The following is a 21705-nucleotide window of genomic DNA, read 5'->3' as shown; positions in this document are numbered from 1 at the left end:
ACCCCCAGAAGGGAATATTATTCTTATTCTGCAGCCCACCTTCCTGCCTCCTTATCCCCACCCCACTGCAGGGAGGTAGAGAGCAGGGGTCACCTCCCTGTCCTGTCTTGTAGGACCGGAATGGGGGAGGAGGGAGGTGGCCTCACTCTGAGAAACCAGAGTGGTGGGTCCTCAGTGTTCTGGGTTTGGGGGGGAGCTTGAACGTCTGAAAGTCACCGAGGGAACCAACCCCGTGGGTGTGCTGGACCGCAGCCCCCAGGCGCCATCTGGGCAATGCTGATCTCGGACAGCCTGGTGGATCAGAAGCCCGACTCAGTGGCGAGGAGCGAGGCTGTCTGGGACCCCTCCTTCAAGCCGCTGCTGCGGCCGTCCCGCGGGCGTGCATCCCGACTGTGCCCTGAGCGTCTGCGGAGCCAGTGGTCCCCGGACCGCTGGGTGTGTGCCGCCGGGGGGAGTGGTGGACGTGTGTGTACGTGGGTGATGTGTGCAGCGTTGGTGGTGGAGATCCTGCGTAAGGACCTAAGTGAGGGGTGCACCCTGTGAACGTGCATGTTTGGGGTAGTCAAGGACTCATGGGTTGAGCAATGTGCGCAAAGGGACAAGGACAAGTTGGGGCGGGGTGGAGGGAATGGAGTGTGCCCAGGCGGACACCCGCTAGAGGATACCAAGCCGCGCCGGTTGGGATCCTTCGGAACGCGCGCGGCGGGGTCCGTGTCGAGGGCCTGATGCTTGTCCGTTGAGGGGAAGTTACTGTTTGTGAACCCACGTTGGAGAGTGTCATGGGCGGAAAAAAGCCCCTGTACTAGGACACTCGTGGGAGTATCCCTGTGTGTGTGTGTGTTCCTGCAAATGAATCAACTTGGGTATATGTCCGGTGCGTCTGGACTGCTTATGGGTGCACTGTGGATGTGGAGGGAGTGTCTCCAAACCTGGGACCGTGGAAGGAGGTCGTCTCAGCGCTCCGGGCAAGGAGCTAGGGGCTTGCGCTGGTGAAGATGGAGAGACGCAGAGCCGTTGGCCCTGGGTTCAGCGAGGAGCAGCCTGCTGGGCAGGAGCCAGGGGCGGAGCTGGATGCCCCGGGGGGCGGGGCCGGAGGGGGCGGGCCGGCTAGAGGGGCGGGGCCGCCGCGGCTGCAGCAAAGCGGGCCGGGCCAGGGGGCGCCTCGCGCGGCAGCGGCTCGTGAGGGCGATGCAGTGAGATAGGACCGGCGGGCGGGCGGGTGCGCGCGGGGCGGGGGCCGCGGCCGCGCTGCAGAGATGTGACTTGAGGCCGAGAACCAGCAGGAGCGTCGGCGCTGCGAGGCCGCGGGGGTCGGTGAGTGCGAGGCGCGCCGATGGGGTGGAGGGCGCTGCTAGGACCCCAGAAACTTTTCCCGCCGTGGACTTCGGAGAACTGGGGAGTCTGCTTCTTGTGCCCCTCTAAGCCCCCCGGGGGGGTTAGTCTGCTGAGGAAGATGGGGAATCGGGGAGGGGGCGAACCACAGTGAGGCCGGAGAGGAGCTGCAGAGGGCGGGGCGGGGGGAGGGGAGGGCTGGAGACCTTTATGCCGGGGGTGGGGGGGTGGAGGAGGAGAGGGTGCTGTGTACCCGGACCAGGTGGAGATCCAAGTCTCTGATCGCAGGTAAAGGACAGCTGGGAGTAGTGTGCGGGAGTCCAGCCGTACCCGAGTGACTCGTCGTGGGAGGGGAGCCGCGGGCAGGTCCCGGGGCCGCGTGCTCAGCCCGTGGGGGCTGACCGCAGGGTAGACGGAGCTGCGGTTATAAGGACCAGGCTTTGGGGGTGAGCGGCCGCACCTGCCGCAGGCACCGGGGGCCAGGCTCGCAACCGGCGGTGCCTGCGCACTACGGGACAAGGGGGGAACACTGCGGGAGGAAAAGAGGCAGAGCTGAGACCTGGGGCTGAGGGACAAACGAGAGACGGCTGCATACAATGGCGGGGGGTTGGCGTTTCTATTCAGACCAGGCTGGGGCTGAGGACTAGCCGTGTGCTGTGGTGCGTTCGCTGTCCTTGGAGGACACGGGCTCCCAGCCCCGCACATCCCGGGATCCCTCCCGCCCGCACGGGGCCTGGGCCCGGGGGAGCTAGTTAGCCATCCGGGCAGCGGGGCGCCGACCTTGCCACAGAGGACGGCCCCAGCGCAGCTCGCCAGTTCGTTCCCTGCCTCTCGCTCTGTCACACCCAGGCCTAGCCAGTCAACCCCCTCCCAACTCGTCCCCCGTTCGCTAAGGGGGCGGCTCCTTGGAGCGCGGACAAAGGCCCCTGGAGTGTGGGGCAGCGGCGTCCCTGTCTGGGGCCCCGGCCCACGCGCCACATTGGCTACCCAACGGCGCCAGGATGGGGGGCACTTGAACAGAGCCCAGGAGGAACTGGGGGTCCTCGAAAAGACCAGAGAAGTGAGGGAAAAGTGAGGGAAGGACCTGGCACAAAAGCCACGGAACTTCAGCCAAGGACCCTTGATTCAGAAGTTTCCTCGGTGGGGTGGGGGGTTTCGGTGGATTGGGACTTCCAGTGAAGCTGCATGCAAATAGCATGTAAATAGAATGCAAATCATCATCTGTTGGTTGGGAGCCCTCCACGAGGCCAGTTTTGTTTGTAGACTGTGGAGTGAAGGGTTTTCTATCTGTTCCCTGCTCTAAGTCTGAAAAGGGGTCAGCTGAGTTGAGAAGGAGACAAATGGAAAGGGAAAGGAGTCGCCATTTGGGGCAGGCAGCAGGACAAGCAGTGTTGTTAGAAAGAGAAGCTTCAAACCCTTATTGCTTAATTTGTTCTTTCAGTAAATGTACCAGCTAGAGATCTCGGGCTGGGGCACTACAGTGTAGAGAATGGACAAGCCCCGGCTCTCAGGGCACTGGCCAGGTGGGTGAACAAATAAATAGCTAAATAAGTAAGTAAATTGAACTTCTAATTGGGGTAAGGGCTGCCAGGAAAATAAAACAGGAAGATGTCAAATAAAGTGATGAGGGTTTGTGTATGTGGGGAAGACGGTTCTCAGGAGTGACATTTTTGTTGAGCCTGGCAAGATGGAGGGCCCACCTCTGGGAGATCTTGGGGGACCACTGTGCAGGCAGAGAGCACTGTAAATGCAAAGGCTTGGAGGTGGGAATGAGTTTAGCACTGAACAAAGGCCATTGTGGCTGGAGCTCGGAGGCAGATGTGGAGGGGGTGGGTGGGAGAGAGGATGGTAGGGACCAGCCAGAGCACGATCTTTTGGGCCATGGAAAGGAGTTTAGGTTTTATTCTCCATGGGCCAGTGAACCCTTGGAGGGTTTTGATTAGGAAGCCAAGGGATCTGATTTTTTAAAAGCTCCCCTGACCTCAACACGGAGATGGAAAGCAGCTCCCCTTTCATTCTGCCTCTGGGGATGGCAAGGCGCCGGGAGCCTCTGAGGGGCTTCGTCTGGCCGGTGGGGACCGTCTTGAGCCTGTCCTGCCCTGTGAACCCACTTGGAGAGCGGCTAGGGTTTTAAAATTCACTCTCCACTTTGAGGGAGTTCTTGTCCACCTTAAGTGGCCCCCACCCAGAGCCCTTGGCCCCATAAGCACTCACGCAGAGCTTCCTGGGGGTTCTGTGTTAGTCACATTTTCTTCTCCGAATTACTGCCCAAGAGGAACCATCCATCCCTGAACGGACAGCCAAGGATGCAATTTGCATTTAAATGATTGCTTTTATTTACAGGATTGGAGCTACTTTGCATATTCATGGATCATGGGGCTTGTGTTCTGGCAACCCTGTTTACTAACCTAGGAGGGTTATTAAATTCAAGAGCCCGCAAATAGGCTGGTGGTCTGGGCAACATTAGGAAATGAAGATTATGAGATGGTGTAACTTGGAAAAGATACCAGAGGGTGAGATTGTGGGTCTGGGAAAGAGCTTAATGTCAGGAAACCTTGTAACAGTTTAATCTCCCAGAGCAGGAAATGCACCATGAGCTATAACGGAGTGGGCTGGGACAGAGTGTAATGCTGGGGTGCGTGGGGAGACTGCCTCCACAGCCTAATCCTGGCCGCCTGCCAGGCATGGGATGAGGGCTCAAACCAGAGGTGCAGTGTAAAGGCCTCAGGTCAGGAGTTGGGAGAAATGAGTTCTAGTCCAGGTTGGCCTGCGAATTCCACTAAGCCTCTGGCCAAGCTGCCTCACCTTTCATTTTCCCAACAGGAAGGACGATGGAATCATGATTGTCTTTTTAATAAGCAGGGATCCTGTATTCCCTGTGGGCCAAGCACCTTGCACAGTATTTTTCATGTACTTTTCACACCAGCTTTGTGAAGGCAGCACTATCTTTATCTTTTATAGAGGAAGAGACCGAGGGTCAGAGAGGTTAAGTAATGCCCCATGTCACATCGTTAGGTCTGGCTTCACTCCCACTGAGGGCCTCCACTCTAGAGGAGACTGATGAAAGTATAAATTCTGTGCCAGGCATTCACCCAGGTACCGATCTACTGACTATGCCCAGGAATAGGAAAATCCCCTCCCCGCCTGCTCATTTTTTTTCTTTCCCTTCCATGTTCTAGCATCTCCCCCATATCTTGTACCTCTTCATATGGGAAGTGGGTGGATGGGGACACTTATTTCCCAAGAGAATGGCCAGTGTCTGGTCTCTGGGTGTCCTCCCTCTGACTTCTTGACAGAGAGACCCGGTTTCAGGGCTCCCAGGCTGGCCTGGGTTTCCCACGGGAAAACCACCTTCACAGTGAGGCTTCCGCTTAGAGCACCTGCTTTGGGGATCAGGTGAGTTTAGAGGTTCCCAGGGCAGACCACCACCAAAGGCATCTCCCATTCATACCACCTCAGGGACCGCTTTGCCTGGTGTGATGGAGGAGGCTGGAAACCAGTGATGGACAAACACCGGGGTGGGGGGAGCCCCTTTCCCACCCCATCTCCACGGCAACTGCTACCCCGGAAAAGCAGTCAGCAAAGTTCATAACCTCTGACGAGGGAATATTTGCCAATCATTTCTATTTATTGAGCAGACAGTTTATGTAAGTGCTTACCTGTGTCAACCCCACAGGATGGGTATCGTTAACACCCCTAGTTTTGCAGAGGAGGACACTGAGGCCAGAAGGGTAAAATCAGTTTGTCCAGGGTCACAAGGTACTAGCAGGTGGCAGGGGCAGAACTTGAAACCGGAAGATCTCTGTCGGAAGTTCGCCCTGCTGCTAGCCCGGCCTGTGGCCTTCAGGCAGGCAGCACTGTCCTCACACAAGGAACCTTGCCTGCATTCTTTCCAGCCTCTGTAGGCCCCAGCTCGTGGAGAAATGGAGTGTGGTGCTCCACCACCTGCCAGAGGCTTCTGGCCCCTCTGCGGGTTGGGGGCGGGGTGGACAGAGAGAGAGAGAGAGAGTGTGTGTGTGTGAGAGAGAGAGAGAGAGAAAGATCGTGTATTTAAGAGCCTCTGAATGAGTCACATTTCTGGGAGCCTGCCTGGCAGCAGAGGTAATTAGTATGTGAGCTGAGGCTTGTGCATTCGTTCACATTTGTTCGTTCCTCCTTTTGAGGAGCCGCCCGCCTACATCCCATGGGTTTGTTGCCATATATTCATCCCGTCCCGATCAGCCTTGCCTGCGGCTGACTTGAAACCTCTAATCTTGCCTTGTTCAGTTTGGGATTCCTGGAGAACTGCTCTTTTGGTGGGAGGAAGCACCAAGTGGCTGATGCGGCAGGATGGGGCTTACCTGCCAAGTGGGTGCCACCTGCTTGGCTCTGGCAGGGTTGGTGAGGCAGAACGTCCGGGGGGCCGTGGCTCCTGGCTTCCCCGGCTGCACAGGTCCGAGCTTCTCACACCTCGGTGTGGCCAAGCATCTGTGCGCACTTGGGGCTTGCTTGCCGGGCTTGTTGAAACGGAGGGGGCTAGCCCCCCCCCACCGAGAGTCTGCATTTCCAGCGAGCTCCCAGGTCACACTGCTGCCGTCTGAGGATCAAACTTTGACTCAAACCTTTCCGGCTGTCTGTTCTTTCCTCTGTAAGACAGCAATGAGCACACCTGTCCTGCTGGGGTAACATGAGGGTCGAGACCACTTTTACCAATTCATCTGGTTCGGCAGCTGGGCTGTGAGCCCTGCCCGACTGGCAGGTGCTAGTGAGTCAGTGAAGAACCAGACAAAGCCCTGGACCTGGGAGAGGGGGGAGCACACCCAGAGGGTAATAAAATATTTGGAAATTGTGGCACATGCTACAAAGACAAAAATCAGAAGGACTGGTGTAGAGCATAATGGGGGACAGGAGAGACTGGCCAGCAAAGGGCTCACTTACCAGGTGACATTTCTAGAGCCCAGGTCTGTAGTAAGAGCCCAAGTAACAAGAGTATAGTTGTTTGCCGCCTGGTTCTACCACTTTCTAGCTGTGTGACCTCCAACAAGCCAGCTGACCTCCATGTTTTATTTCCTTTAAAACAGAGATAGTGGGCGCCTGGGTGGCTCAGTTGGTTAAGCGACTGCCTTCGGCTCAGGTCATGATCCTGGAGTCCCGGGATCAAGTCCCGCACCGGGCTCCCTGCTTGGTGGGGAGTCTGCTTCTCCCTTTGACACTCCCCCCTCTCATGCTCTCTCTATCTCATTCTCTCTCTCAAATAAGTAAATAAAAAAAAAAAATCTTTAAAACAGAGATAGTAATAGTAATGGCCTCATGGTGTCATTGTGCAGATTATAAGGAGTTAGTATATGTGAAGTACATAAAAGTGTGCCTGCAGCGTGGTGAGCACTATGGGTTAGTTGTTGTCATGGTTCCTCTGGCAGTCGTAGAAAACTCTGGAGGGCAATTCTGAACCCCCCAGCAATCCTAGATGAGCCAGACTCAGCTTCATCCTGTGAGGCAGTGATCAGCCCTCATGATCATCCTAGACATTGTTCTGTAGAGTGGGGTGGCTGTCACCTCCTGGGCATCCTTAACAATGATGATGATCCACTAGAGACAACTGGATCCCACTAAAGCTCCTGGCCACCCTTGGTTGTATCCACATGCCTAGACATTGGGTAGGGAGGACTTCCTGGAAGAAGGGGGGCCACATGATGTGGGAGGAATCCTAGAACTTCTTTGTTGGCAAGTAACACAAACCCAGCTCAGACTGGCCTAATCCAAAAAAGGGAAGTTTATTGGCTGGATGAATCGTGGCTGGACCATGAGTCTTGAGGGCCAACATCTGGGCTGCATCCTCGCCCCGAATTTGCTTGAGTGGAATGCTGGGGTGCATGTTTAAGAAGCACGTCTTGCCAGATGCCTTCTGCTCTGACCCTGCCTTTCTCTCATCGAGAGGCAGAGGTGACATCCCTGCAGCACCAGGCTCCTTCTCATTTGGCGGCATTAATAATTTATCCCAGTCAATGGCTTCACAGCCAAGGCAGGATCAGAGCTGCTCCTGGAACCCCATAAAGGAGCAGAGAGGGAGAGAGAGAGGTGGTCGATACTGCATTTACTTAGGGAAGCCCCAGGGAGGCACCGGAGCTGCCTGCATGTTGCTGGCTGCGGCCTCCCGCACGGGTGGAGCCAAGGCAGCAGGGCCAGCTTGAGCCGCCTGGAAACAGGCCTGAGAGCCGAGCTGTGTAGGCTGGAGCTTTCTGAAGGGCAGGCTCCGTTCAAAAGTTAAGAGCTGGTGGCAGTAGGGGCAGAGGAAAGAGTCCCGGTGAACGAGCCTCTCACTCATTCGACATCCACCAAGCATCACCTTTGTGCCAGCACGGTGTGCTGGTGCTTGAGTCCACACGAGTGGTGTCATCTTGGCGATTTTTTGCGTCCCCACCCCCACAGGGGACATTCGGCAGTGTCGAAAGATTTTTGGGTTGGGGGGAGTGGGTGTGCCACGGGCATCTAGGGGATAGAGGCCATGGGTACTGCTGAGTAGCGTACCGTGCACAGGACAGCCAAGAAGAGTCAGACCCGCAATGTCAACGATACCAAGGTGAGAAGCCCTGGTCTACCCCCATGAACCAGACAGTGTCCCTGTCCTCCTGCATCTTGCAGCGGAGAAAGACAGGGAAAAGAGCAAGAAGGGAATGCGAGAAACAAAGTAAACAGGCAAGGAAAAAAAAAAAAGACAGAGCAAAGAAAGAAGTAGAATAAGAGGCTCTGGTGAAGAGGAATGGGGCTGTGACCTTGGCCAAGGTCTGAGAGGGTGACAGGAGGTGGGGGTGAGGAGCAGTTTTCCAGCAATGGGTTGGGGGCGTTTAAGCAGAGGGAGCAGGGGGGCAATATGGGACTTGGGTTAAGCCCGTCAGCCATGGTTGCTGTGTGGAGTCCAGCTTTCATGGGGGCCCAAAGGAGCACCAAGGGGAATCCTGCAGGGAGGGAGACGGGGGAGAGACAGACAGGGGTGCAGTGAGGATGGGTTCTCTGGAGACCTTTGGGGGAGGTCTGAGGGGCGAGGGAAAGGGGAAACCCAGGATGCTAGTTCATTTTGGATACACTGTGTTTGGAAATGAGGGCACGCTTCTAGGAGCCGGGTGGTATGACCTTGGGCAAGTGTCCTAACCTGGAGACCTTGTTTTGTCACCAGTGTAAGGACTGGATGTGCCCAGTGCCTGGCTTAGAGTGAGGCGTGGGTAAATATTAAGCCGTTACCATTGAGAGACTGAAAAGAGGCAGTGCGTACCATTCTCAGCACAGTGCTGGGCTCATGGCTGTCTCTTCAAAGTTTTGTTTTCATTCCCTTATTTTTGAAGAGGTCAGACATAGCACAGAATATAAAAATCAAAGAGTAGAAAAGAGTATACAGAGAGGTGGATCTCTCTCTCTCACCCTCTTCAGCCACTAGCGATGATGATTCATGAGTGTTCACTGTGCGGGATCAAGGCTGCAGGTGGGAGCCGGAATTGGGGTCCTGTACTCCCCCACCCCCGCCCAGGGGCTGTGCCTTCTGGAGAAAGGGCTGCCTTTTTCTGACCCCTCAAAGGTGCCTCATGGGCCAGTAGGTTCGAAATGAGGTGGGTCTTAAAAGAAGTCAGGAAAGTGGGAATCTTACAGTGAACTGGTCTTTTTCTCCCTCCAAACATCTCCCCCGTCCTCAATATTCTGGAACCTTTCCGGGGTCAGAGAGAAAGATGAAAACCCACCAGGTGCTCGCCTTCCTCCTACTCTTCGTGATCGCCTCCGGGGCTTCTGAGAACGCCAGCACGTCCCGGGGCTGTGGACTGGATCTCCTCCCTCAGTACGTGTCCCTCTGCGACCTGGACACCATCTGGGGCATCGTGGTGGAGGCGGTGGCTGGGGCGGGCGCCCTGATCACGCTGCTCCTGATGCTCATCCTGCTGGTGCGGCTGCCATTTATCAAGGACAAGGAGAAGAAGGACCCCGTGGGCCTCCACTTCCTCTTCCTCCTGGGGACCCTGGGCCTCTTCGGGCTGACGTTCGCCTTCATCATCCGGGAAGACGAGACTATCTGCGCGGTCCGCCGGTTCCTCTGGGGCGTCCTCTTCGCGCTCTGCTTCTCCTGCCTGCTGAGCCAGGCGTGGCGCGTGCGGAAGCTGGTGCGCCACGGCAAGAGCCCCTCGGGCTGGCAGCTGGTGGGCGTGGCGCTGTGCCTGATGCTTGTGCAGGTCATCATCGCCATCGAGTGGCTGGTGCTGACCGTGCTGCGCGACGCCAAGCCGGCCTGCGCCTACGAGCCCATGGACTTCGTAATGGCCCTCATCTACGACATGGTACTGCTCGTGGCCGCCCTGGGGCTGGCGCTCTTCACGCTGTGCGGCAAGTTCAAGAAGTGGAAGCAGAACGGGGCCTGCGTCCTGGTCACGGCATTCCTCTCCGTGCTCATCTGGGTGGCCTGGATGACCATGTACCTCTTTGGCAACGCCGAGCTGCGGCAGGGAGACGCCTGGGGCGACCCCACCTTGGCCATCACCCTGGTGGCCAGCGGCTGGGTCTTCGTCATCTTCCACGCCATCCCGGAGATCCACTGCACCATTCTGCCAGCCCCGCAGGAGAACACGCCCAACTACTTCGACACCTCGCAGCCCAGGATGCGGGAGACGGCGTTCGAGGAGGACGTGCCACTGCCACGCACCTACATGGAGAACAAGGCCTTCTCGATGGACGAACACAATGCAGGTAAAAGGGGTCGCCACCCTGTGGGGTTAGGCTCTGGGCCCATTTGCCCCCAAAGGACTCCCTTCTCCCTCTCTAGTGGGGATGGGTGGTCCCCGGGGCAGTCCTGGCAGATGGGAGCCGGCAAACATTGGCCCCCCTGGTACTTCAAGTGGCCCAGAGATGGATTTTTATTTGGCATTTTCCCCCATCCTTTGCCAACTAATTTAATAGCAAAATCCAGGTTTCGCACCCCTTTGGCAAAGTCAGCTCTGGCAGTGCTGGGTTGACATTCCCACCTGGCAGTAGCTGTCTGGAGCTGATCTGTACCAGTGTATGCTGGAAGGTTCTACCTCTCAGGAGTTGGGGCTGCTCCTTTGTTTGTTTGTTGTCATTTTCATTCCAGTGTAGTTAACATACAGTGTTATATTAGTTTCAGGGATATAATGTAGTGATTCAACTGCTCCATATATTACTCAGTGCTCATCAGGATTAGTGGACTGTTGATCCCCTTCACCTATTTCACCCATCCCCCCTGCCCCCAACCCCCAACCTCCTCTCTGGTAACCATCTGCTCTCTCTAGTTAAGAATGTTTTTTCGTTTGTCTCTCTCCTCCCCCCTGCTTTGTTTGTTTTGTTTCTTAAATTACACATACGAGTGAAATCATACGGTGTTTGTCTTTCTCCCACTGGCTTATTTCTCTTAGCATTCTACTCTGCAGAGAGTTGCAAATGGCAAGATTTCATTCTTTTTTATGGCTGAATAATATTCCATAATATATATAGTACATCTTCTTTATCCGATATTCATCTGTTGATGGACATTTGAGCTGCCACTGTGCAGGACAGTATGGAGGTTCCTCAAAAAATTAAAAATAGGGGCACCTGGGTGGCTCAGTCAGCTGCGTGTCTGCCTTTGGCTGGGGTTGTGATCTCAGGGTCCTGGGATCGAGTCCTATGTGGGGCTCCTTGCTCAGTGGAGAGTCTGTGTCTCCCTCCCCTTCTGCCCCTCCCCTGCTCTCTCTCAAATAAATAAATAAAATCTTTTTAAAAAGTTAAAAATAGAACTACCCTATGATCCAGTAACTGGATTGCTTTCCTGGCTATTTACCCAAAGAAAATGAACATTAATTCGAAGGGATATAGACACCCCTGTGGTTACTACAGCATTATTTACAATAGCCAAATTATGGAAGCAGCCCAAGTGGCCGTTCCTTTAGATGGGGATCCATTTTGTGTTTACCACACTCCCCACTACTCCCTATTGCTCCCTGACCCAGCTGCTGGAACATACTAACATTAATTCCCTGGCTACCTGGAAGTGTTTGAGTTTGTAGTGCAGGTGCTAGATGGATGCAGGGGCTACTGGGGGCAATCCTTGTATCTCCTCCCCACCTTCATTCAGGAGTATATGAATTGGTCCCTGGAGTCAGAGGCCTGGATTCAAGTCCTGCCCTCTGTTCTCCCCAGATGTGTGGCTTTGAGCAAATTGCTTTACCTCTCTGAGCCTGAGTTTTTCCCATCTGTAAAACAGAAATAATGAGAGAATGTACCTTAGAAGTGACATCCTCGGGGTCTCCCCCAGGACCTGGCATGCTGGATGTGTGTCTTGGTTGGGTTCCCCTGAAAGCAGAGCCTGAGACTTGGGTGCAGCTGACTTACCCGGGAGGTGTTCCCTGCAAGGGAGAGGTGGGGGGTGGGTAATGAGACCAGGAAGGCGGAAGCAACCAGACAAGTACATCAGTGAGCTGGTTCCCACTGTGGGCAGCTGGGGCTCGGTCCTGACAGGGATGCATGCAGAACGAGCCTCAGACTTGACCTTCTAAATCAGGGGAGCCTGCAGCATTTGCCACCAACTCCTCCGTTGCCCACCGTCACGTATGTCCTCTGTCTCCCACTCCCAGTGCCACGTTCCCCATTACTCTGGCTAAGTAAGTACCGCTGGCTTCTGAGAGGTTTGGTGGGCACCAGAGGTGGAGGCTGGCTGGGTACCCAGGACTGTCCATCACCCCTGCAGCGGGATTCAGAGATGAGCCTGGAGGATGTGGTGCAGGCACTCAGAGCCCCTGCGGTGGATGCTTCCCAAGTATCTGTCCGAGTCATTACTTCAAGTGAGTCGGCTAGGTTCCCAGCACTTGAGATTCAGTAAAGTTGCCTTTTCTCAGTTGCCTGAGGATTGATCAGGAGCTGTAATAATAATAATAATGACATTAACAGTAGCGGTAGAGGAGGAGGTGGTGGTACTGATTGCCTGGTGTACTCATTGCTTCCTGAGCATTAACTGTGTGCCAGGTACTATTCTAAGTCCTTAACCTCCCTTGCTGCACCCGGTGAGGCGGTCCTGTTGTTATCCCCATCTTAGAGATGAATAAATGGAGACTCTGAGAGGTTCGGTAACTTGCCAAGGACGTAAAGCTAGGAGGTGGCCCATTTCCAGATGGCCATGCTCCCCTTTTCAGTGCTGCTCACCCAGGCAGCTGGGCAGTGTTAACCGGGGGGTCATGACTGCAGAGTCAGCCTTGGGGGTTGATGCCTGAGTGCATCCTGTCTGTCCCTTGCAGACGGGGGGAAGCACGTCGAGCCATCAGATCCTCGAAGGTCACCCAGAGCCCTCCCCACCTGCCCAGTTTCCTCTGCGCCTCCGGCTCCCCACCAGACCCACAGGAGGGAACACCAATGGCCCCACCCATGGATAGGGCTAGAAACCCTGGTGTGGTCTTTTAACAGAGCTGTTTCAATCTTACTAGAAAGCCCCAGACCAGCAAGCCCATGTTTGTCAAAGGATTTAGCGGGAATGAGTGTCCGCTCGTGTTGCCAGGACAAGGTGGGGGTCAGGATGGGGATCATCACTGGGAGCCCAGAGGGCCCTCCAGGGAAGATCATGAGCAGAGGTCAGGAGCCTGGCTGGTTCCTGGGGTCTGGTGAAACCACCTTTTCCCTGGGTCCTTCTGGAACAGGATCCTCTTTATATGAGACCCATGGACTTCCCCGGGATCTCAAAAGTAGTGGGAACTTCTGAAATGGATGTGCACTTTTGTACGTTCATTGGGGAATTTCTGTCTATCACTTTGTCAAATGCTCAAAGCTGTCTGTGACCTCCAGAAGGCTAAGAATCAGTGTTATTGAACCTGATGGTCTGGTTTACTTGGAGTGAAAAATGGGGATGCTAGAGCGACCCAAGTAGTAGGGTCTTCAAAAGTAAGGATGGCTAACCCTTAGTAGGTGCTTACCGTGGGCCAGTTACCATTCTGAGCATTTTAGTGGCTAATCTCGTTTAATCCCTACGATAACCCATTGAAGTCCATTTTGCAGACAGTAAATGAGGCACAGAAAGGCTATGTGTCTTGCCTAAGAGGTAGAGCCAGGGTTTGAGCCCACGCAGGCTGGTTCCAGAGCCCCAATGCTTGATTCGTCTACCACAGAATTACTCATCTCTCCTCAAAGCACTTTAGTGACCCTGAGCTCATGATGTACTAGAATGACTTGTGCATTGAGGAGACAGGGTTTATCAGTCCCATTTTATAGAGCAGGAAACTGAGGTCCAGGAGTATCAGCTGACTTGTTTAAGCTCACACTCTAAGAGCAGGGAGGGGGGAAGTTGGTTTTCCACTACGTGCATTTTTTCCTTATGAAAATGCAGCCAATCCTTCCTATCCACATAAGATCCAGAGATCAAAGGTATCTGGGACCCAGGTCAGAAACAGCAGTACCAGGGCTAGCACCCTGGGTGATGGGGGTGGGGTGGGGCCCTAGAGGTGCCCCCCACCCCCATCTGTTTCACACTGACACATTCCAAAGCCAAGGAAGTTGTCTTTCTGTCCCCTCTTTCTTTTCCAAAATAAAACCAGTTTTATCATTCCATTTTGGTGACAAAAACTAGAATAATCACTAGAAGTTTCAGCAAGTAAAAATAACAAAAATTGCTCAAAATCCCATTGCCCAAAAGCAGCTACTGCTATTTGCTTCCATCTTGCCAGACATCTCTCAGTGAGCACAGTCTCTCTCCTTCCCTCCCTCCCTCTCTCTCTCTCTCTCTCTCACACACACACACACACACACACACACACAATCCCATAGACTGGTTCTTAACCTAGCTGTACACTTGGGCAGCTTAAAAAAATTACTAGTGCCTGACCCCTCATTCTGGCTAAGTCTACTTGGGTTTAGGTTTCTTAAGCTCTCCGAGTGATTTGAAGATGTAGCCACTGATCTAAGTAGTGTGTTTGCTTAAACCAATATTGTACCAGGTCAGTGACTGCAGAGCTGTAGTATCCTTTTCATGATGCAGAGCTTTCCTTGGGCACAATAATTTGTTTTTCTGATCCCCAGCTGGTGGCTATTCCACTTGTTTCTGGCTTTCCCCATATAAGTAATGCTGCAGTGAACATTCATCTTTGTGCCCTTGATCAATTAACTTCTTGCAAGACAAAAGAAAAAAAAATTCCTAGACATGCATAAAAGAGTCTGCACCTTTAAATCTTGATATATACTGCCAGATGGCCCCCTAAAAGTTAAACTAATTTACTGCCCGCCCCCCTCTGCCCCACTTAATAACTGTATGAGAGCCCCATTTCCTCACTCACCTTGGATGTTGTCAGACTTGGTTTTAATAGCCCTGTTTTGGATCATCCCAAATGTGTGCCCACCAAAATTCACACAGGACCAGACAGGGTGGGCCCCAGGCAAAGCCAATTCCCTTAGAAAGCTCACATGGGCTAAATTGGAGTCCTGGCTAGGATTGTTGTTCTAGAAACCCTTGCTTTGCTGGCTGCGGAACACCTGGGCATGTCCCTTGCCACTCTGGGAACAGCTCTTGTCATCTTTGATGCTGACCTCAGCCAGCTTGTATTTTAGGGAACCAGGCCCCACCAGGGCCTTGCCCAGGAGTTACAGTTGGCTCTCTTTATTTTGCATTTTAGCCAGCCAGCCTTTTGGGCTCTCTTCCCTCCAGAGTCAATCCCTGACGTCCTCAAGAGATGGGAAGGGCATTCCCCAGGTGGCCTGTGGCTCAGTCAAGCCCCAGTGGCTTCTGCTCCCAGATTGCCTTGCCCCGAATGAGATCCCAGGTATATACCACTTCATCAGCCTCCTGCTTATTAATAAGTATCAGCCAAGGCATGAGGTATGTGATAAAAGATTAAAATGCACCAAAGGATGTAGCACCTCAGATCACATCTTGGAAAGTGTTAACGAGGCATATTAAATGTTCACCTTTCAAAGGAGCAATAAAGACAAGCATTCTTTCTTTTAGGGGATTTGGGCTCTCAGATCTCATTAGGACCAAGGGCTATTTAAATTCTGACTCTTAGCTTCCCTGTGCAAGGCCCTGAATCAGCTTTGAGGGGAGGGCCAGTCTAGCCTCACCTGCAGAGTCTGGATAGAAGGCTGGCATTCAACCTAAAAACTTAGATTCCTGTGGGGACGCTCTTACGGATGAGCCCTGCTTGCCTTTCACAGCCGACCCAGGTCAGAGTGGGGTGTTAGGTGGGACGCTTGTAGTTGCAAGTAATAAAAAATCTGATTTGAACTGGCTTAAGCAAAAACAAAACAACAACAAAAAAACAAATATACTGGAGATCTGGCTACAGGAATCATTAGATCAAGGAGGCTCGGGCGATGACTAGATTTGATCTTCCTCCATCTCTTGGCCCTGTTAGGATCATGGCAGCCCACAACTCTAGGCTTACACAGAGTCCCAGTGGAAAAGAGGAACGCTTCCCCGGGATGCTTGAGCAAAAATCCCAGAGTTGGCTCTGATTGGATCTAATTGGCCAGATTGAAATCACATGCTAACCTCAGGCCAGGGTAGAAAGCGGTCATAGCCAACACTTGGGGCCGAGGCACCCACAGATGGCCGATAGAGTAGAGCCTTTGTTTGTTTGAGGAAAATGTGTTGGGGTCAGATTCCCCCACCACAGCTGGCCGGGTCTGTGCATATAAGGAAAGCAGTGCTGTTGGGTGCTCTCTCTCTTCGAGCAGGTGTAGGCTAGGACTTGAGACTAGTAAGAGCCCATGAACTACCTCTTCTGCCCCCTGGTGCCCCTCCCTGGCTCCCCCTTCTCTCCTTCCTGGGAGAGGTATCTCCTTGCTCAGCTCATGCATAACTAGCTGCTTGAAGGCTTGGATGGAGCTGCTAAAGCAAAAGAGGTATACCTGTGTCTGGAGACATTCATTCCGACCATGCCTGTTTCTTTGGTCTGGCTCAGGCTGAGCTGTCCCTCTCTGATGTCACTTAAACTCAAGTTGCTTCTAAGGAACTGTGATGGTTAAAAACAGGATTTGAAGCCAGCATCGTGTGATGGTTAAGAACACAGATTCTCTGCCTGGGTTTTGAATGCTGGTTCTGCCTCTTTCCAGCTGTGTGACCTTGGGCTAGTGACTTAATCTCTCTGTGCCCCGTGTAAAGTGGGAAAAAGGGAAGTACCTATTCTGCTATAAAGCAGACTCCTTGCTGAGTGTGGAGCCCCCCGATGCGATGCGGGGCTCCAGGGGGGGCTCAATCCCACGACCCTGTGATCGGTCATGACGAGCTGAAATCAGGAGTTGGAGGCTTAACCGACTGAGCCACCCAAGTGCCCCTCTTCAGAGAAGAGTTTAAGTGAGGCTTTTCTTAGCAAAGCAAGATTAGTGCCTTCAATGAGAATGAAAATAATAGAGTCTGTGTTACAACTGAGATGGACTTTTGTTTTCATAGTGCTCCTACATTCGTATTGGCTTTTAATAGACTATTTTTTAGAGCAATTTTAGTTTTACCGAAAAAATTGAGCAGGAATTAAGGGAGTTCCCACATGCCCCTATTATTAGCAGCTTGCATTAGTGGTACATTTGTTATAGTTGGTGAATCAATATTGATACATTATTATTAACTAAAGTCCACCATTTACATTTTAGAGCGCACTCTTTCGTTTGTGCAGTTCTGCAGATTTGGATGGATGGGTAATGTCATCTATGTACCATTATAGTATCATAAAGAATAGTTTCACTGCCCTAAAAATGCACCGTGCTCTCCACCTGTTCCTCACCACCCTCTCTCCCCCACAATCTTGAGTCTTTACTTTCTCTGTCCTTTTGCCTCTCGCAGAATATCATAGTTGGAGTCACACGGTATATAGCTCTTACAGACTGGCTTCTTGCACTTAGCAATATGCATTTGTCTCCTCCATGTCTTGTGGAATTCGGGTTTTCTCTGCAAAAAAAGGAAATTTAGATCTCTCAAAGGACACAGCAAATAGGAAACGCCATTTACCCACCTCTCTTAGGTTAAAAAGTGCTGACGTATTTTGCCGTCTTTGCTACAGCTGTCCCTTTTTTCCTGTTTAGAAACACCCTGCCCCGCGGGGTTGGAGTCCCTGTGTTCTCTTCCCCGTCACTTTCCCATGAGGACGGCCTCTATCATGTACTTGATGTCCACATTCTTAGGGTTCTCTGCCTCTTTGTATCCAGAAACAGTGACGGGTGTTGAACGGTGTAATGTTGAACTTGGCATGAATGTGGTGAGAGAGGAGACCTTTGAGGGATGCGGAGGTGCTTCCTGGCCTCCCAGGGCCTGCAGGGGCTGGGGGGCAGGGCAGAGGCTCTACCCTGCCCCCCACCCCGGCAGCAAGCGCCCTGGATTCTACAAACTTCCCAACCCCACTGAGATGGGTCATGCTCCAAGAGAGCCAGAGAACAAAGCCCCATTGTGACTTCTGTTTTGAATCTGGCTTGTGACAATGGGGAGGGGTGGGGGGTGAGGGGGTAATGTGTGCCGGGAGCATGGTGTTGATGCAGGGGAAGAAAACAAAATCTCGGTTGTTTTTCGTTTTTTGTTTTGGTATTGTGTTGCTGCTTCCTACCTCCCTCAGCTCTCCGAACAGCGGGATTTCGCAATGGCAGCTTGGGAAACAGACCGAGCGCTCCGTTTAGAAGCAATGTCTATCAGCCCACTGAGATGGCCGTTGTGCTCAATGGAGGGACTGTAAGTATGAAGAGGTGATGTTTTGGCCGGAAGCCCAAGAGCGGTCAGTGCTGGGGGCAGCTTCACTGGGGGCACCCTGCTCTGTGGAGGCTGCTTACGGGCCCCGCACACACACTGGCTCAAGTGGACACGCCTTGCAGCTAGAATGCATGCAGTGCTTCCATTTCTCTTTGCCTCTCTACCCCCTTTCTCCACGCACGGAAGATCCACCTATACTTAGTGAACCATCTGTGGATTCGTTCGAAAGAGTCCCTATTTCTTGGGGCTCTTGTACCCAGTGAGTTCTGGCTTTCATTATTGCAGAAGGTGCCTACCCCCCCCTTTCTGGGAGGTGACTTTTAAGAAAAGCCCAGAGTTGTGAAACCCCCGCAGATTTTGCGAACACCCAACCTAGCGTACCCCCCCGGCCCCCCCACCCCGTCTCTGTGACCCAGCTGGGTGCCGGGTTCCCCCACCTCCACTCCCTAAAAGATGTCTTAAGAAATTGGAGTGATTATCATTTCTCTCCTGCGAGCACAAAAACAGGTTTTACTATCTGATGCCAAACAGACCTTCAGCAGAATTGTCATTGTTTACATTTTGCCTCCGTGCAATTACATCATTTTGTTTCTCCAGCAATCCAAAGACACACTGTCATTCCCACATTTAATTTCCAAACATAGCTACATGCTTCTTTCAGAAACAATGCATAAAGCCAGTTTACACGTGTAAATTGGACTTCCATTCCTATATCATGTGCCAGTTCCATAACTCAACCTGAGCTTTTTTTCTTTTCCTTTTTTTTAATGTAAGTCGGGGATGGTCTTTGATCTCTGGAGGGAATTTGGGTTTTCCTGGTCTTTTGAATGGTATGCGAGGCATTGGTTTGCACTGGTTTGGAACAGGCTCAAAGACAAATAGACTCGCAGATTTGCTTTCTGAAAACCCCCTGCCATCCCTTGGGCTGTTTTATTGTCTGGTGCCAAGAAAAAGCCTGACTCGAAAGCATTCGGCCTGTGGTTATAATAAATAATGTTAGAAAATGGCCCCATCAGTCACTCTGAAGCCCTCCTGGTCTCTTCAAGGCCAGTGGATATAAAAACACCCTGGACTTAGAAAAAAGCAAAGTGGGTTTCTGAGTGAGGAGACATTCACTTGGGGTGCATGATTACAGAAAAGGGGACCCGGCCTTCCCAAGAACAGAGCAGTGTTGCCGCTTTTCTTGGGAATTATTCAGCCCCTTAGGAAAAACCAAGGTAATTTATCTCTGGCACATTGTTAACGAATTGGTTTCTGACGTTGACTTTGCAAAGCACAAAGTTCTTAGTGTGTTATCCTTGTTTCCAGATCCCAACTGCTCCGCCAAGTTACACTGGAAGACACCTCTGGTGAAAGACTTTAAGTTCCAGAGAATAAGAATCTCTCTTACCGATTTTATTCCCTGGCTGTGTCTTTCTTGAGGGAGAAATCAGTAACGGTAGCCGAACAAGGCTGCCTCACAGCCAGGAGATCTAGAAATCCTACACAAGGGGATTTCGTGTAAATGTGAACACTGCTGAACCGAAAAGCTAACACCGACTGCCCTCCCGTCCCCTGCCAATGACACACACACACACACACACACACGCACACACGTAATACCAAACCAACCTCAATCCCTGCAAACTAAAGCAAAGCTAATTGCAAATAGTATTAGGCTCACTCGAAAATGTGGCTGGGAAGACTGTTTCATCCTCTGGGGGTAGAACAGAACCAAATTCACAGCCGGTGGGCCTGGCTGGTGTTGGTTGATTGTGGGGGTCCCCACACCATTGCCCCTCCCCAGCATGTGCTGGACCCCAGGTGGCCTTTTGGAGATGACTATTTCATTGGGAGGACTAATGGGGACTTTTCCACCAGCTTGCCTGTTGGTTTGCACATTTCAGGGGGGTCAGGAGCAGTTAAGGAGTGGTGGGTGTGATTCCAAGGTGAGGCTCGGCCGCATCCCGGGATGAGCTTTACAGCCAGTAGTTGGGGGAGGGACCCCGGCATGTGCCAATGAAGAGAAGGCTCTCTGGGAGGTGAAGTGACCATCACATTTAGAAAGTGGTGACTCACCACTGTTCCCTCTGTGGGCCTCCTGCTGCAGGTCTACGGCAGAAAAGCAGGCCCGCCTCCCTCCCTGGGGGAGCCAGAGCAATATTCCCGCTTGGGGCAGCAGCCTCTTTCCCTTGATGAGCTCTCCCTCGTCCTGCTCTTGCTGTGCTCCCCGCGAGCCCTCTCCCAGTTTTATTCCCATGTTCATTTCCAAAGCTCAGATGGGCCATCAGCTGACAGCCCCCCGGGTTGGCAGGCCAGAAGGCAGGTGCCACAGAGATTCTCCACGATGATGTCACGTGGCAGGGCATCCCAGGGGGGAGAGCACACTCTGCTGCCTAGCATGCAGTGAGTTCTCGGGTGTGGGACGCTGACGGCGTGCAAGTTCCAGGGACGGGTAGAGCGCTCCAGGGGTTCTTGCTGCTTTTGGAGGGTATGTGGGACATGTTTGACTTGGTTTTCTGTAAGTTCCATGAAAATGGTTCTCTTCAAAGCCCATTGTTTCTGTCATGGTTTCCATCTGTCCTAAGCAAGTCATTCCTTTGTTATTTGGCATTTCGAACATCTCGGCCATTCAAAGCCCCATGTTCTCTGCACTGTTTGGCCAGCATAATCACTAGCAGTGATGCAAAGAGTTTTAACTTGACGGCATGAAATGTGTAAATGAGGGTGAGTCCTTTGGCATATACTCTAATGACTATATTGCTTTTTCTATAAAACAACCCATAAGCCTTTAACCTTTAAAGAAAATGAAAAAGGTTGGTGTTGTGGGGGGGAAACTGACCTCTTCATAAGCCAATATGTCTGAGCTGTTTTAATAAACCTTCTGATTTTTCTCAAGGCCCTAGTCTCTGCTGTGTCCCGTCCTCGCCACAGTCCCCCTCCCCCCTGCAACCTTGCAGAGCAATGGGGTAAACAAGCCAATTTGGCCATCCCTATGTGGCCCTCCTCCAAGTTTTCCTTCCAGCTAGTGCATTTCCTTGTGTTGCCACGCATGAGGAGGAAAAAGCATGGCACCAGAATGCCACCCCTACCTGACCTTTGGGAAACAGCCCCACCCCTGCCCAGAGCATGTGCTTGCTTCTAGAGAATCAGATTCCAATCCTCTGTCAAGGAGCGTCATTGGTGGACCGGAAACCGAGAGTGTTGGGGAGGAGAGGGAGGGAAAGAAGCTAGGACCCGGGGTGAGGATGGGGGTGGTAGTTGCATAGACCCAGGATTGTGCAAATACAGAAATCTCCACAAACACCTCGGTCTAGTCCGATGAAAAACGACAGCAATACACATTCTCGTGCCAGGAAATGGTTGCTTACCCCCGCTCTCTGGAGTCCTTTGGAGCTCTCTGATCCCATCAGTGATTCCATCTGCAAGAGTCCCCCCTCCCCGCCCTTGCAGCAGGGAGCAATTCACCTGATCGTTTTCTCTCTCAGTTCTCGGTGGTCCGGGCATATAAGGTGAGCCCGGCATAAATGGCTACAAGGGGAAAGTAACGTTTCACCAACATAAAAACGGAACCAGCTTTGAGCCATGGGAAACCTCACTTAATGAGACCTTTTCTCCCTCCCTTTTTAAATCTCTGATACGTTATTGCACTCCTGGGTTTTGTTTTATTTTGGCTTTAAGGTTGAGAGTGGGCTGGATGCCCTCCCAATGGGGCAGAGGTGGGGAGTGAGGGCAGAGAG

General features: G+C 52.6%; 1 protein-coding gene across 1 annotated transcript; it reads left to right on the top strand.

Moving 5' to 3' along the window:
* The first annotated feature begins 1149 nt into the window (after positions 1-1149).
* Positions 1150-20863, top strand: GPRC5B (G protein-coupled receptor class C group 5 member B). Its single transcript, XM_045875084.3, has 4 exons — positions 1150-1314; positions 9022-10035; positions 17856-17968; positions 19295-20863. Exons 2-4 carry the CDS (start codon positions 9030-9032, stop codon positions 19337-19339), a joined length of 1164 nt encoding a protein of 387 aa, XP_045731040.1. The 5' UTR covers positions 1150-1314; positions 9022-9029; the 3' UTR covers positions 19340-20863.
* The last annotated feature ends 842 nt before the right edge of the window (positions 20864-21705 follow it).

The sequence above is a fragment of the Mirounga angustirostris genome, unplaced genomic scaffold, assembly GCF_029215605.1.
Source record: "Mirounga angustirostris isolate CCGP_5_RB_7025 unplaced genomic scaffold, mMirAng1.0.hap1 SCAF_5, whole genome shotgun sequence".
NCBI lineage: Eukaryota > Metazoa > Chordata > Mammalia > Carnivora > Phocidae > Mirounga > Mirounga angustirostris.
Note: the sequence above shows the minus strand (reverse complement) of the source record. Positions and strands in the feature narration are given on the sequence as shown.